Source organism: Mustela putorius, unplaced genomic scaffold (assembly GCF_011764305.1).
Source record: "Mustela putorius furo isolate JIRA1106 unplaced genomic scaffold, ASM1176430v1.1 tig00003942_pilon_pilon_pilon, whole genome shotgun sequence".
NCBI lineage: Eukaryota > Metazoa > Chordata > Mammalia > Carnivora > Mustelidae > Mustela > Mustela putorius.
The window spans coordinates 2,789,119-2,804,505 of record NW_025422087.1 but is presented as its reverse complement, the minus strand read 5'-3'; the positions used below and the strand labels follow the sequence as shown (position 1 = coordinate 2,804,505).

Sequence of the window (15,387 nt, the reverse complement as noted above, 5' to 3'; positions counted from 1 at the left end):
TTTGAAATCCATTTTTTCCAAACATAGTACAGGGCGAAGGTCATTTTTTTAAATAGACACTGAATTATCCTTGAGACAACATTTCAAAGACACAGCCTTTGGTATGGCAATGTAAATGCATAAAATGAGAAGCAAAGAACCATGACTGGGATGACAGATGCAAATGTATTGCATAATATACCTCAATTTGCATTATTAGCCTGCTATGTAGATTAATTGGCTTTAAACACTACCGTTGAGCAGCGAAGTGTTGGAGGATTTCAGTCTGTAAAACGGATTGATTCTCTTAGTCACACCATATGCAGCATCTTTGCTTTTTAATCACAAGTTCTTCTTTCACCAAGAACTTGGCAATGTTGTAGCCAAGTTTTGGCAGGTTTGTAGCAAGATAAGCTTTGCAAGCTTAACCAACGAGCAAATCAGTTAATTTATTAGGATTTTATGACTAATTTATCACCTGATCTAAATTTTATTTTATGTTTTAACCTAAAAAAGAAGTTAACTAAGTAATAAGATATCGATGACTTTTAGCCCCTCTTGACTGATGCTAATTACAGTTGTGGTTTGTTTTGTTTATCTAGAAAAACCTTGATTTTAGTCAGATACTTCATTCTCATCAAAGGAAACCATACGTGAAGTGAAAGTCTAACGTGTGAAGATACAGAAACTGCTTTGGTTGATTCAAAATGGGAACAACAAGTGATGAGATGGTGTCTGTGGAGCAGACCTCCTCCTCCTCCTTCAATCCTCTGTGTTTTGAATGTGGCCAGCAGCACTGGACAAGAGAGAACCATTTATACAATTACCAGAATGAAGTAGATGACGACCTGGTCTGCCATATTTGCCTTCAGCCTCTGTTGCAGCCACTAGACACCCCCTGTGGACACACGTTCTGCTGCAAGTGCCTCAAAAACTTCTTACAGGAGAAGGATTTTTGTCCATTGGACCGGAAAAGACTCCACTTTAAGTTGTGTAAGAAGTCCAGTATTCTAGTTCATAAGCTTCTGGACAAATTATTAGTGTTATGTCCATTTTCTTCAGTGTGCCAAGATGTCATGCAACGCTGTGATCTGGAGGCACATCTTAAAAACAGGTAAGCACAAAATATAAAGGGAAGAGAAGTAAAGTCTAGGGTTTATTAAAAGGTTGGTCAAACCAAAACTTGCTGAAGAGTACCAAGACATCAGTAAGTAAATGGACAAATCAGATACAAGAGATACACAAATAAGTTCTGTGGAACAACATTTTTACATGACAATTTATCAAATACATAGATACAGAAACTACAGTGAAGAAGTACCTACTAATATTTTTGCTGGTATAACATGAAGCGATTACATTCATGTGGGCAGCAGGGTGTAGTGATAGACTTTTTTCCAAGGCAGTTTAGCAGTTTGTTTCAAAAAGTGAATGTGAGTATCCTTTGATGTAGCTTATTATCCTAAGGAAATAATCCAAATGAAGGAAAAATTATGTATAAAGATGTGTTCACTGCAGCATTGTGCATAGTTCAATAAATCAGAGTTGATCTAATTAACAGTAGGGAAGGGTTAAAACTACCATAGTACATCAACTCCATGGGATATTATGCAGACAGCACAAACAGTAATTTGGTTGCAACATGGAAATGAGGGTACATTATTTTATTTGCTAGGATCTTATAAAGAATCTGTGTTTAAGGACTAGACTGAATAAGAGCTAGGGGTTCGAAAATTTAAAGCATTCAATGGGGATTTTTATTCTAATAAAGCTTTTTTTTTTTTTTAAGATTTTATTTATTCATTTGACAGTAGATGGAGAGGCAGGCAGAGAGAGAGAGAGAGGGAAGCAGGCTCCCTGCTGAGCAGAGAGACCGATGCGGGACTTGATCCCAGGACCCTGAGATCATGACCCGAGCCAAAGACAGTGGCTTAACCCACTGAGCCACCCAGGCGCCCCTCTAATAAAGCTTTCTATTAAAAGCTTAAGTAATTTATTGAGCCAATTAGTGAGTTTTATAATTTGACATTAGTGAAAGACTTGGAATTTAGAATTATTTATACCCTTAGGAAAGGTTAGAATATATCTCTATGCCTTATGTATGAAGAATCCCATAATAGGACAGAAATAAATGTATTGATTTCTGGATTTCAGAGTCCAACCACTTGTGCAATAGAAAGCTAGGATTGCTGTGAAAAAGTCACAGTACAATATATGGGGTATCATAGAAGTGATGGAGATTATCTAACTTCATCCCCTCCTTTTACAAATCAGGAAACTGAATCACAAAGATTTAGAGCTAGTTAATGGTATAGTTAGGCCTAAACTTCTAATACTCTTATTTACAATTCTGATACACTGTGCTGACTTGACCACAGGTCCAATCATGTTCCTTACTACTACGTGGTAGTAAGTTTCCTGTAGACATGTGTATATGTGGTCCTTCTATTCCTAAATATCAGTGTTATAAAATGAGGATACTCATTAGAAATAGTTAAGATATATGAGAAAGAACAAGATGTTTTTACCATGTCAGAAACATGAAGATTTATAGAAAAATTGTTTAGATCTAAGCTGTATTATCTAGTAAGAGCTAAGAAAAAGTGTAGGGTAGATACAGAGACTTGTGAAAGTCCTTATGGCCTTAGGTTTCCTTGTGTCCTTGGTCACCAGCAGGTGTAGTATCTGAGCATGACAGCAGAGACCTTGTACACATCGACACCAGACTTTTGAATGTGGTGTTCTGGGTGGGTTCTGCTTTCTGAGTTTGAGGAATATCTTGCCTTATTTCTCTCAGTTGGGCTATTCCTTTTAGGGAATAGTTTTCTTTGACTCTTTTACGAATATCAGTTAGAGGATGTTAGAAGAACTTACAAAGTCTCAGTTCAGTTACCAATTATTTTGAGAGCAGTGAGGTAAACGTTGCACGAATTTTTAGGAATATTCACTTAACTAATATGCCTACAAGAATTTAATGTGTAATTGACGTATCATTAGTATTTTGGATAAGGCAGTTTATGTTGGTGATGTAAAAACTTGGGAACATCACACTGTCCTTTCATTTAATTAATATTAATTAATATTTGAGCTACTCGTTTAGTCATTTCCAAAGCATCTCAGGCCTATATAGTGAACGATACATTGAAAAAGGTGAATGATTTGAAAAGATGAGTGACTGGCTTGATATAAACAGCCAAGAATGGTTATTGACTATGAAAAATAAAAAGGCAAATTACAAAGTGTAATTTTTCTATCCCATTGGAGTAGATATGGGTGGAACAGCCCGACCTTTCTCTAGTTTTCAGTTAAAAATGGTGATGTTAAGTAGTTTCTGCAAGTGGAGCGCAAATTAGAATCTAATGCTGGCTTGTAATTGTTTTTACTAGTCTTTGAATCCCTTTGCTAAAAACTGATATTCAGCTAACATTTCTTCATTTAAATGTCTAATCTATGTTCTAATATTGGTTGCTGAGAAACTAGCCACCCCAAATATAGTGACACAAAACAAGCATTTGATTCTGCTCATGCATTCTGTGAGTCAGGAATTCAGACAGGGCACAGCAGGGATGACTTGTCCCTGTTATGTATAATCTGGGCCACAGCAGGGAAGAACTGAAAGCCAAGGACCAAAACATTTGGAACTAGAGAATCTACTTCCAAGATGGTTTCTTCATTCACATATCTGGCACCCTGGTGGAGAAAACCAGAGGTGCTGGCTCAGCTAGGAAAGCCTACAGGTGGCCTTTCCAGCATGGCACCCTCAGGGTATTTAAAGTTTTTATGTGGCATTCAGTGTGGCAGAAGCTAGATGGCTTTGTATGAACTAATCTTGAAGGCACATATTACCCCTTGTGCTGTCACTCTGTTTGAAGCAGTCCACTCAGATTCAATGGGACAGGGGACCTGGGCTTCACTTTGTGATGGAAGGAGGCCAAGCATTTGCAGCCATGTTTTCAAACCAACCCAGACAGGCAACCGAGTGATACCATGAGTGAGTCACAGAATATGATTATTCTGACTGTGCCATCTCTGCACACAGTCTCACTCATTTGAAAGAAATTGAGAAGTTCCTTATCAACTCATAGAATTTCAGGGGCGCCTGGGTGGCTCAGTTGATTAAGCATCTGCCTTTGGTTCGTGTTTGTGTTCAAACATTCTTGCCAGCATTCTTTTCTTATGTAGAATGTAAAAAGCAGATATCTATCTATCTATCTATATATATATATATATATATTTCCAAATCATTTGAGAGTATGAGTATCCAGAATATATAAAGAATTTTTACAACTCAATGAAAAAGCAAGTAAACCACAATTTTAAATGGGTGAAAAATTTGAATAGGTATTTCTCCAAAGAAGATTATTTGAATGGCCAATAAACATGTAAATAAATGCTCAGCATCAGTAGTTGATTTTCATAATGGGTTTTTTTTGGTAAGATGTAAGCATCCTGTATATATTTGGATACTAGAACCTTATTAAATGTATGATTTGCAAATACTTTCTTTTGTTCTGTTGATTGTCCTTTCACTTTCCTATGCTCTTTGAAGGACAGATGGGTTTAATCTCATGAAGTCCAGTTTCCCTGTGTTTTCTTTGTTTGCTTATGCTTTTGGTGTCATGGCCAAGAAATCAAGGCCTAATCCAAGGTCTCAAAGATTTATACATGTTTTCTTCTAAGACGTTTATGGTCTTTGATCCATTTTTATTTAATCGTGATTAGAGAACATGCTATGTGTAATTCAGTCCTTTAAATTTAATTAAGGCTTTCTTTTTTTTATGATCTAGCACATGGTCTACCCTGGAAAATGCTCCATGTTTACTGAGGAAGAATATGTTTTATGCTCTTGATGGGCGGAGTGTTCTATAGATGTCCCGTTGGGTCTGGTTGATTCATAGTGTTCTTAAAGTCTTTCTTTCCCTGTTCTTATCTGGCCATAAGGGTTCAATCCATTATTGCAGGTGTGGCATTGAAGTCCTAAACTATTATTGTTGAATTTTCTATTTCTCCTTTAATTCTTTCATTTTTTCCTTTATGGACTTTGCATGTCTTTTGTTAGTTACATATATAATTGTTATAGCTTCTTGATAGATTGAACATTTTCATCACTGTAAAATGTTGGTTGATAGAAACAGTTTTTTTTTTTTTTTTAAGATTTTTTTGGTTTGTTTATTTGGCAGACAGAGACATCACAAGTAGGCAGGGACACAGGCAGAGCAAGAGAGGGGAAAGCAGGCTCCCTGCTGAGCAGAGAGCCTGATGCAGGGCTCAATCCCAGGAGCCTGATATCATGACCTGAGCCAAAGGCAGAGGATTAACCCACTGAGCCACCCAGGCACCCCTAAAAACAATTTTTTGTCTCAAAGTCTGTTTTATCTAAAATTAGTATATCTACTCAGCTGTCTTTAGGTTATTATTTGCATGGTATACCTTTTTTCTTCTTTTAATTTTGACCTATATGTGTCTATGTATGTGTCTGTTGTAGACACACTTACAGTTGGATCTTTTATTTTTTTAATGCATTCTGCCAATCATTAACTTTTCAGTGGAGTATTTAATTTATATTTAAATATATTTATTATATTATTTATATTTATAAATTTATTATATTTGTTTATATTACTGATCAGGCAGGATTTATGTCTGCCATTTTGCTATTCTGTAATTTTTTTTGTTTCTCTGTTCTTCCATTACTTCCTTCTTTTGTATTTTAATGTATTTTCTAGTATTCCCTTTTAATTCCTTCATCATTTCTGTTTACATATATATTTTTAATTGTTTACTTGGTGGTAGCCCTGGGATTATAATTAACATCTTAATTTATAACCGTCTAGTTTAGATTAATACAAACTTAATATCACTAGAGTACAGAAACTTAGCTCATAGATAGCTTGCTTCTTCCCCATTTTTTGTGCTGTTGGTATTATACAAATTACATCTTTATACATTATATACCCATCAAAAGAATATAATTATTTCTTTTTGCAGTTGTCTTTTAAATCAGATACAATAAAAAAGGAGTCATGAAACCAAAACTACTTTTTTTTTCAAGATTTTATTTATTTATTTGACATAGACAGTGAGAGAGGGAACACAAGCAGGGGGAGTGGGAGAGGGAGAAGCAGGCTTCCCGCTGAGCAGCCCCATGTGGGGCTGGATTTGGGACCCTGAGATCATGACCTGAGCCTGAAGGCAGCCGCTTTACAACTGAGCCACCCAGGCGCTCCCCAAAACTACTTGTATGCTTTTATGTTTGTGTAGTTACCCTTACCAGCGCTCATTTCTTCATGTGGATATGAGGTACTAAGTACCTTCCATAGCAGCCTGAAAGACTTCCTTTGGTGTTTTTTTGTAGGGCAGGTCTGATAGCAACAAACTTTTCATATGGGAATGTCTTCGTTTCTCCTGTTTTTGAAGGATGTTTTTTCTGGTTATAGGCTTCTTGGACAGTGTTTGTTTAGCACTTTGTGTTTACCACAGCCTCCTAGCATCCATGGTTTCTGAAGAGAAATCAGTTGTCAGTCTTACTGAGGTTCAGATGTATGTGATATAAGGTATTTTTCTCTTGCTGCTTTCAAGATTCATCAAATTCAGCAAGATTTTGGTTATGTCTTCAAATATTCTTTTTGCCCTCTTCTCTCTCAAAAATGACATATGCCATATTTTGTGGGGTTCCAATTCTCCATATATTAATAGTCTTGTTAGTATCTCAGAGGTCCTTGAGAGTCTATCCTTTTTTTTTTTTTTTTTTTTTTTTTTTTAATTCTCATTGTTTTTCTTTTTTGTTCCTGAGACTGGGTAATCTCAATTGACATATCTTCGAGTTCATGGATTCTTTCTTCTGCCTGTTCAAATGTGTTGTGAATTCATTTTATTTATCATACTTTTAAACTCTAGGATTTCTATTTGGTTCTTTACTATAACTTACATTTCTTTATTGACATTTTTATTTGGTGAGACATCATTCATATGTTTTCCTTTAGGAATTCTTTTAGGAATTATTTTGTATGTTCTTGGAACATATTTGTAATGCCTTATATAAGTCATTGTCTACTAAGATCAATGTCTAGGCTTCTACAGGAATAAGGTCTCTGCTATTTTTTTCCTATATATGGGCCATACTTCCTTGTTTCTTTGCATGTCTCTTAAGTTTGAACTGAATGCTAGACATTTTTAATAAGGTCTCTGAACATAGCGATTTCATCATTTTCTTTGAATAAATGCACTCCAGATTGCCACAGAACTTTGACTAATTTCCAGAGCTCAGAAAGAGTTGGTTCTGATGATTTTTGCCAGAGTCCTCATTCCTTTATGGAAAAGAGGCTTTTCAGACATATTTTGTGTGTGTGTGTGTGTGTGCGTGCGTGTGCATTTTTATTGGAATTCTAGTTAGTTAACATATAGTGTAATTTTAATTTCAGGTGTACAATGTAGTGACTCGGCACTTCCAATACAAGTGCCCTTTTAGTACCCATCACTTACTCACTTTTTTATTTAATTGCTAGTTAGTTAACATGTAGTGTAATCATTGGTTTCAGAGTACAATTTAGTGATTCATCACTTACATATAACATACAGCACTCAACACAGCAAATGCCCTCCTTAATCCTCATCACCCATTTAACCAGTCCCCCACTCACCTCTCTCCATCAACCCTCTCAGTTTGTTCTCTGTCGTTAAGTCTCCTGTGTTTCACCTCCTTCTCTTTTTTTTCCCCTTTCCATATGTTCCTCTATGTTTTGTTTCTTAAATCCCCTATGAGTGAAATCTTTTAATCTGACACTATTATACCTTAAATCAAGTTAGTTCAATGTAATTTTCTTCCTGAAGAGAGCCAGAAAAGTGGGAATAGAAGCATAACCTTCAGGAGGAATGGAAAATTTGGCTCTGCTTGCTGTATGAACCTTCTGGCTTTATTTAAGAAAGTTAAAAGACACACCAGTATACAGAGATACCTCCATAGAGCAGTATAGCCCTCAGCCTATGGAAGTCACAGTGTCCTTTTTAAGGGGCAGCCCCCTGTCTCAGAGCTCCCTTTCTGCCCACATTGTGTCAATACATGCCTACTCCCATCTAATTAAATGTTACATGCATTTCTTTTCTATTTGTATTCTTTTTTTCCCCAAAGCACTCATTTTATCATGAAACAGAAATGGATATGGTAGAATCAAGAAAAAGAGTGAATCAAAGCCTTTTCACTTTTATGTAAAAGATTTTGACAATGAGATCTTTATAAAATGTCAGTACCTTCTATTTGTTGTTATACCATAAACCTCTACTTCTGAGTAGGAGACTTAGGCCATTTACAGCAACCATCTTAATGTGTAAAATAATTCTGAATTCTTTCTATAAAAATGTTTGGCAGGGCGCCTGGGTGGCTCAGTGGGTTAAATCCTCTGCCTTCAGCTCAGGTCATGATCCCAGGGTCCTGGGATCAAGCCCAGCATAGGACTTTCTGCTCAGTGGGGAGCCTTCTTCCTCTCCTCTCTCTGTGCCTGCTTCTCTGTCTACTTGTGATCTCTGTCTGTCAAATAAATAAATAAAACCTTTAAAATAAAATATTTGGCTAAAATATGAAACACCTTTGCAACAAAATTGGCAATGTAGCTTAAGTAAGATTTCAGAAGTGTCCCCTGGAAAAAAAATGGGAACGTTTCCTTTTGCCAGATAACAGTTCAAGTTAAGATGCCATAAATTAGACAAGGCTAGAAAGGAGCTTCGTGTTACTAGAAAAGAACAGCATGTAATGTGTACTTCTTCCATGTCAAACTGACAACCACGTAATAACAATGACTTATCATACGTAAGAAAAGTAGAATATGTTCTTCAGAAGGAAATGATATTCCAAGATAATTCTTTTAAGCAAATCTCTTATTGAAGTCTTGAATAGCTTCACGGAACATTATCACAGAATGGGCAGAGATCATTTCTATGATGTTAAAGAATTCCTTTATTTTAGATACCCTCCTTAAATAGAAACACACATCAAGTATCAACACTTGTAAAACTGATCCTCTGAATTCTTTACTACCACACAGTTCTTGGCTGCATTTGGATGCAAAGGTTTAACTCATGCTAATCTGGACAAGCCCAGGTGGGGAATGATCTGGAGTCTTAGCAGATACTCTTGTTCCTGGGCTCCTGGGTGGGACCCAGGACACTGCTGCACACTGCTGGTGGGACCCACCTGCGTTTTCTGCTTCCTGCTGACACACTGAGTATTGTAATGGTTTCTACAGGCCTTCCAAGTACCACACTTGAATTTCGGTTTCTTTTCTTTTTTTTGTTTTTGTTTCTTTGTTTTTGTTTTTCCCAATTGCAGATTTTATGTTCACTTCCTTTTAATGTCTTTAACTTTACTTTTTCTCATAGGGAAATCTATATCATGTTTTCACTCTCATTAGAATCAGAATCACCCTCAGATTCTTCACCGGATGCAGAGTCTAGATCAGAGCCATCTGCACTGCCGCCACTGTGGGTCTTCCTCTTTCGTATTGCAGCGTGCACTGCTGCTTTTCTTGTCCCTGAAACACAGTGAAAATCCCCTTCCTCCAGAATCTTACCCAGATCTAAATAACCACTGGCTCCGCAGCAGTTGGAGCTGTGGGGAGACTTAGTCATTGTTCTGTAACTCCTCTGGTAGTGTTCTAGGCTTCTTATTTAAAAGTGCAGTTGCAGAACCAAAACCATCACCACTGTCGGAGTCCTGAAACTATGAGTAATTGACTGTTTGTTATGCCTCGTGGGCCATAACATGGCCCCCTTCAAGACAGGAAATAGGTAATTTTCAAAGTCTTGTTGACGGCAGTGTGGTTTCAGTGCCCGCTCACAACCAGACACCGGAGCTCTGCTCCCCCTGCCACCAGCCTTCCAGTGATTACCAGCCATCCTGGTTCTATTTATTGTTAATATTTCCTGTACTAGCCTCCTGCTACATTGACCTACCTGCTTGAATGATCCAAGTTATATCCCCAATGCCAGTTGTGGTTTGTGGTGGTGTTGTTAAATACTCCATTTAAAAAGATGCATTGAAAAAAATAAAAAATAAAAAAAAAAAATAAAAAGATGCATTGATTTTGTTGTTTGTGATTTTTGTTTGCTTTTTAATTTTCACTAAGAACTTTCTCATATTCTCTGATTGTGCTTCTGGACACCACTTTGTGGAACAAATTCACATTGCCCTAGAAAAAGAACTCCGTAAGAATGAATTTAGGAAAGGCGCACCTGGTTGCCTCAGTCAATTAAGTTTTCACCTCTTGGTTTTGGCTCAGATCCAGATCTCAGGGTCCTGGGATCAGCCCCTCATCGGGCTTCACACTCAGCACAGAAGTCTGCTAAAGATTCTCTTTCCCTCTGTCTCTGCCCCACTCTGTCTGCCCCTCCCCTGCTCTCTCTTTGCTCTCTCTCTCTCTCTCAAATAAATAATCTTAAAGGAAAAAAAAAATGAATGAATTTAGCATGATGTAGTGGAAAGAGCAGATGTCTTTGGCATCAGCTCTTAGTTTGTTTGGATTTTGACTTTGCAACTTAATAGCTGTGGGACGTTGCCTTAGTTAAGTGTCAAGTTTCCCATCTGTAAAATAGGGATAACAGAGTGCTTGTGAGGATTCAGTGAAATGTGGTATGTAGAGGTATTTCCACGGTGACTGGCACAGATTAGACACTCAACAAATGAGTCTTCCTTTCTCTTTTAGTTCCAAATGTTTACAGACTGGAGGAACCATGGCTTCGAGCTGTCTGTGGCCAAGAGCTTTTTTCCAGGCCTGCTCTGATTTACTCATTTCCTAACTGTCTTTTAAAACAGTTCTTTTGAGGTATATTTCGCCCACCATACAACTCATCTGTTTTTAAGATGTGCAAGTCAGTGTTATTGAGGATACTCTCTGAAGTCAGCAGGCATCATCACAATCGAATTTTTAGAACATTTTCAGAGAAGCCCGTTCCCATTGCAGCCATGCCCTAGATGCCCAGGTTGTGAATGGTCTGTCCCAATTCTCATTTCCCCTCAAGCCCAGTAAGTTTTAGTGTGCCGTTTTTTTTTTAAATTTTATTTTTATTTATTTGAGAGAGAGACAGTGAGAGAGAGTATGAGCAAGAAGGTCAGAGAGAGAAGCAGACTCCCCATGGAGCTGGGAGCCCGATGTGGGACTCGATCCCGGGACTCCAGGATCATGACCCGAGCCGAAAGCAGTCGTCCAACCAACTGAGCCACCCAGGCACCCCTAGTGTGCAGTTTTTAATAGAAGGCATACACGGTGTGAACAGAAATGCTTGTACCATAGTCTGGGCTTCTGCCCTCATCACTGAAGGTGTTCTCTCTGAGGTTACCATGACCTTTTAACTGCCAAAGCAAAGTAATGCTTTTGGGGTCTTATCTCATTGGCCTCTTTCATGGCATTTGCACTACTGGTCATTTTTTCTTTGTTGACACTCTTGCCTCCCTTGTGTAGTTTGAAGTCTTTCTCTCATCGTCTCCTCCTGGCTAGTTGTTCTGTCTCTATGTGTGCAGCTCCCCATCTGTTTAAAGGTGGGTGTTGCGCAGTCCTCTGTAACCTTCCTGAGTGCTGGATGAATGCGTTCTTCCATAGTTCTCTGTGATATCGCATGAAATACCTGTCTTTAGCCCCTCTTAGCAATTTGCTGTCCCATTGGGATGGAAGGATACCTGGTTCTTTACTTTAACAACTTCAGGGTTCCAGTTTTAAATTTATTCTTGGATAAGATAAGAGGGGCTTTACAGTTACTTAGTTTGTAGGATTTTGTCGTTGTTAGCTAGGCTCTTTACCAGCTGTGCACATTTTGCTTATGTTTCCTTTCCACTTCCTGTTCCTAGTCTGTTTCTCCATCAAAGACTGGCTGTTACGCATATGGATACCAGTGTGTGATATGCATTTGGGGAATACCTATATTTTTAGTCTCAAGTATTTTTTTATGATCCGGTTTTTTACACCAGTTTTTTATTGAATGAAATAGTTTTAAAATGCATTTCTCATGAAATCTACTTACTTGACAAAAATCATTTTTCACAGTGATACAATATTCCAAGTTACTTGTCAGGTCCTTGCAGGAACATTTCCTGGAGTGCGGCACAACAGTGCAGAAGGAAAATCATTTGTCCTCTTTCTTAATAAGGTGATGAGGAAACCGGGAATGAGAAAAAGCTGAATAAAGAAATTCCATAGCAATCTTTTTCAAGAACTTGAAACCCACAACTTATCTTTAGTTTGTGAGGTGAAATTTATTACTTTTACAGCTAAGGGATAGCTTCCAGTTTTCAATAAATTAATCCTATACTTGATTTTTAATGAAATTTGAGATTTTAAAAAATATTATCATTGAATGAAGTCTGCAGCCCTAGACATAAGATTGCCACCCACCATACGCAGCCTCTTGGGCCTTTGCTCTGCTTTTCTGCAAGTGGCAGAGCCTCCGATGTATTGCTTCTCACTAATAAATGAATGTGTACCCTTGGCCCTGAGAGTGGAAGGAAACAGTGTCACTCAAGGTCCAAGTCTGGATGCAGGAGCACATTGTGGAAGAAGACTGCTGTTTCCACTCCTGTTACAGAGTTAAACTGTCCCTGTGAAAAGGGGGTTATGCAATCAGGATCTCAGAATAGTATTTGCAGTGTACCATCAACTGTGCTGGTATATTTCTGGGACTAGTATATATCTGAATACAGGTTTTTATTGAAGTATTTTTTGAGACATGCACGAAGCCACTATTTGTGCCAACGCCTGTTTTAAGTTTGCTACACAGTGTGGTAGGAACTTGGTTTGAGCAGAGGTTAAAATCAGAATTACATACCACTTGTGGATTACCTCTAGGTGAGTTTGGCATTGAAACAGTGGCTATTCTGTTGTTGGGGCACAAGCTGTCAATCATTTTTCCTTTCAAATCATCTGGGAACCCCCTAATGCTCTCTCTCTAGATGTCCTGGAGCTTCTCATCGGAGACTTGCCCTAGAAAGGAGGAAAACTGATAAAGCTCAGAAAGAGATTGAGAATGAAAACGGAACCACTGTAATAGATCTTCCAGGTACTTTATCCCTCGAAACAGACTGCTCAGGGACAGGCACAGCGCCTGCTGAGCGCAGCTTGACATCAGCGTCTCTGCCCGCGTGGCCTGAGGAGCCTGGCCTGGACAATCCCGCCTTCGAGGAGAACACGGCCACTGACAGTATGTGCTCTTCACCTTGCTTTTGCTTTTCATCTCTTTTCAAATCAGATATTTCCTTTCTTCTCACTACTTCCTATTACATTCCCTACATGGGGTGTTGTGTTTTTTTTTTTTCTCTTCAACAAATAATTTTACTGAGATATGCTTCACATATCACATATTCACCCTTTAAGTGTACAAGTCTAACAGTTTGCAGTTTAGAAACAGAAAGCGAGTCTTACCTTGAGGCTTATCCTTCCCCCTCCCCCTCTTCTGTTGTAGTCCACAAATTCACTGGTCATCAACAGGCTTCTTTTGTTTGTTTGTTTTGAAGCCTATTGCTTCTTGACTAAGAAATCCACAGCATCAAGAAGAACAATAATAATACCTCAGTCTACATGCTTATTCTGTGTCAGCACTGTGCCAAGCACTTTACATATATTAATTTATTAAATGCTTGTACCAATACTGGATTTTTTTAATGATGAGGAAACTTAGAGAGTCATTGGTCAAAGTCTGAGAGCCAGGAAATGGCTGGGTATGTATCTGACTCCAAGGCCATGCATCTGACTATTGCTGTCCTCTGGTAGCAGCCACTGATCTGTCTACGTGACCCACCAGGAGACAGGCAGAAAACCTCTAGTCATAGATCTTGGGCATATCTTAGTGGTTGGCCTTTTGTCTTACTTTTAAATAGGTTTATCTCTTACAAAAATTCCAATTTTTCTATAAATCCCAGTTTTCCCAGCCATGGCTATAACACTTCTTCCATCTCCTACTGCTCAGATCAAGACCCTCCTCTTCTTGCTTAATGTGGTTACTTTGTCAACCACTAAGGTGATTGTATGTCACAGAGTTTGTCTTTTTTATTTGCACTGTTTACAGTTGTTTCATGGGTCAAACTTTCTCTGATCAATTAGGACAAGATGATATTGTCTGTATATTTAGTTATCAGATCACTGTGTGATCCCTAGTGATCTGATGAGTAGTAGTTATTTGTTGATTATTTACTGATCAACTTTTAAAGAGGAAGTGTTTTGCTAATCTTACCTATTGGTGTTTTGGTCATTCTATTTTTCTTATCCCGTGGTATTGCTTTATTATTAATCATCTATTAACATAAGGTCATCACTAATGATAGACGATAACTTACTTACCTGAAGATAATCAAAATATAAAACGTTTTTCTTTCCACCTATTTTTCTCTCTCTCGTTTTTAACTTGGCAGCTACGCAACAGCCAGTTAGTTTACCGGAAGGCGAAATTACTACAATTGAAATTCACCGGTCTAATCCTTATATTCAGCTAGGAATTAGCATTGTGGGCGGCAATGAAACGCCACTGATTAACATTGTTATCCAGGAAGTCTATCGGGATGGGGTGATCGCCAAAGATGGAAGACTTCTTGCTGGAGACCAAATTCTTCAGGTATCAAATTTTTAAATTATTTTGTTAACTTGGCTCTTTTTTGCTCTTATTCATCAATTTAAAACTTAGGAAATTATGGTACTGTGGAATCTGACTTATTAAAGGGTAGGTTTTACTGTTTTTTTATGCAAAACAAATCAGAATTTATCTGTAATTTCTCCGATTTCCCCCCAAACACATGGAATGTATTTTTACCCCCATCTTAAATTTGATCCCACGTGTGCCTCAGTTCGTGGCTCTCCAGGCCAGCTGGATTCCTTCTGGCTTGGACTTTATGGTTGGCTGTTTCGGGGCCACCTTCACTGCTAAATTCTCTTGTCCCATTGGCTCTATCCCTAGTCCCAGGGTACCATCCATCAGTTACCTTCATTGTCTGATTCATCCTTCTCTACACGGATTACTATAATCTAGAAAAGACAGGTCACACAGCACAAGTTACTTAAAACTTATACCATTGAATTTAAGATAGAATTTGGAAATCATGACCACCTCTTGTTGGCTCTCAAACGCACTCTTGTCCACAAACAGCCTGACTCTGCACTAATCCTTGGTGCTACCCTCTCCCTCTTCTCTTTAAAGAGAAATAGCTACTCCAACAAACGAACTAGTTTCGGGCAAGATGATATTATGTTAGAGGGCATACTGATGAGCATGAGATGGCCAGAATTCTACTGTTCACGTGAATTCTAGAGTTCATGTGAAAATTGACCTGGATATATGACCCATACGAGTGTACAGGGTACTTGAAGCTAAAAGAATGGATATTTCGGAGAGAAGAAATAGGCATGAATGAGAAAAGATGTCTTCTAGGAACCCAAGCTC

At 38.2% G+C, this 15,387-nt stretch overlaps 1 protein-coding gene across 5 annotated transcripts in view; it reads left to right on the top strand.

Annotated features, from left to right (window-relative positions):
- LNX2 (ligand of numb-protein X 2) overlaps positions 1–15,387 on the top strand; it is an 80,756-nt gene that overhangs the window by 45,220 nt on the left and 20,149 nt on the right. For all 5 annotated transcript variants that reach the window (XM_045069665.1, XM_045069661.1, XM_045069662.1 and 2 more), the window contains 3 exons: positions 582–1,093; positions 12,911–13,158; positions 14,366–14,565. In XM_045069665.1, coding sequence (XP_044925600.1) covers positions 687–1,093; positions 12,911–13,158; positions 14,366–14,565 — 855 coding nt within the window. In that variant the 5' untranslated portion in view covers positions 582–686. The remainder of the gene's footprint in view (positions 1–581; positions 1,094–12,910; positions 13,159–14,365; positions 14,566–15,387) is intronic.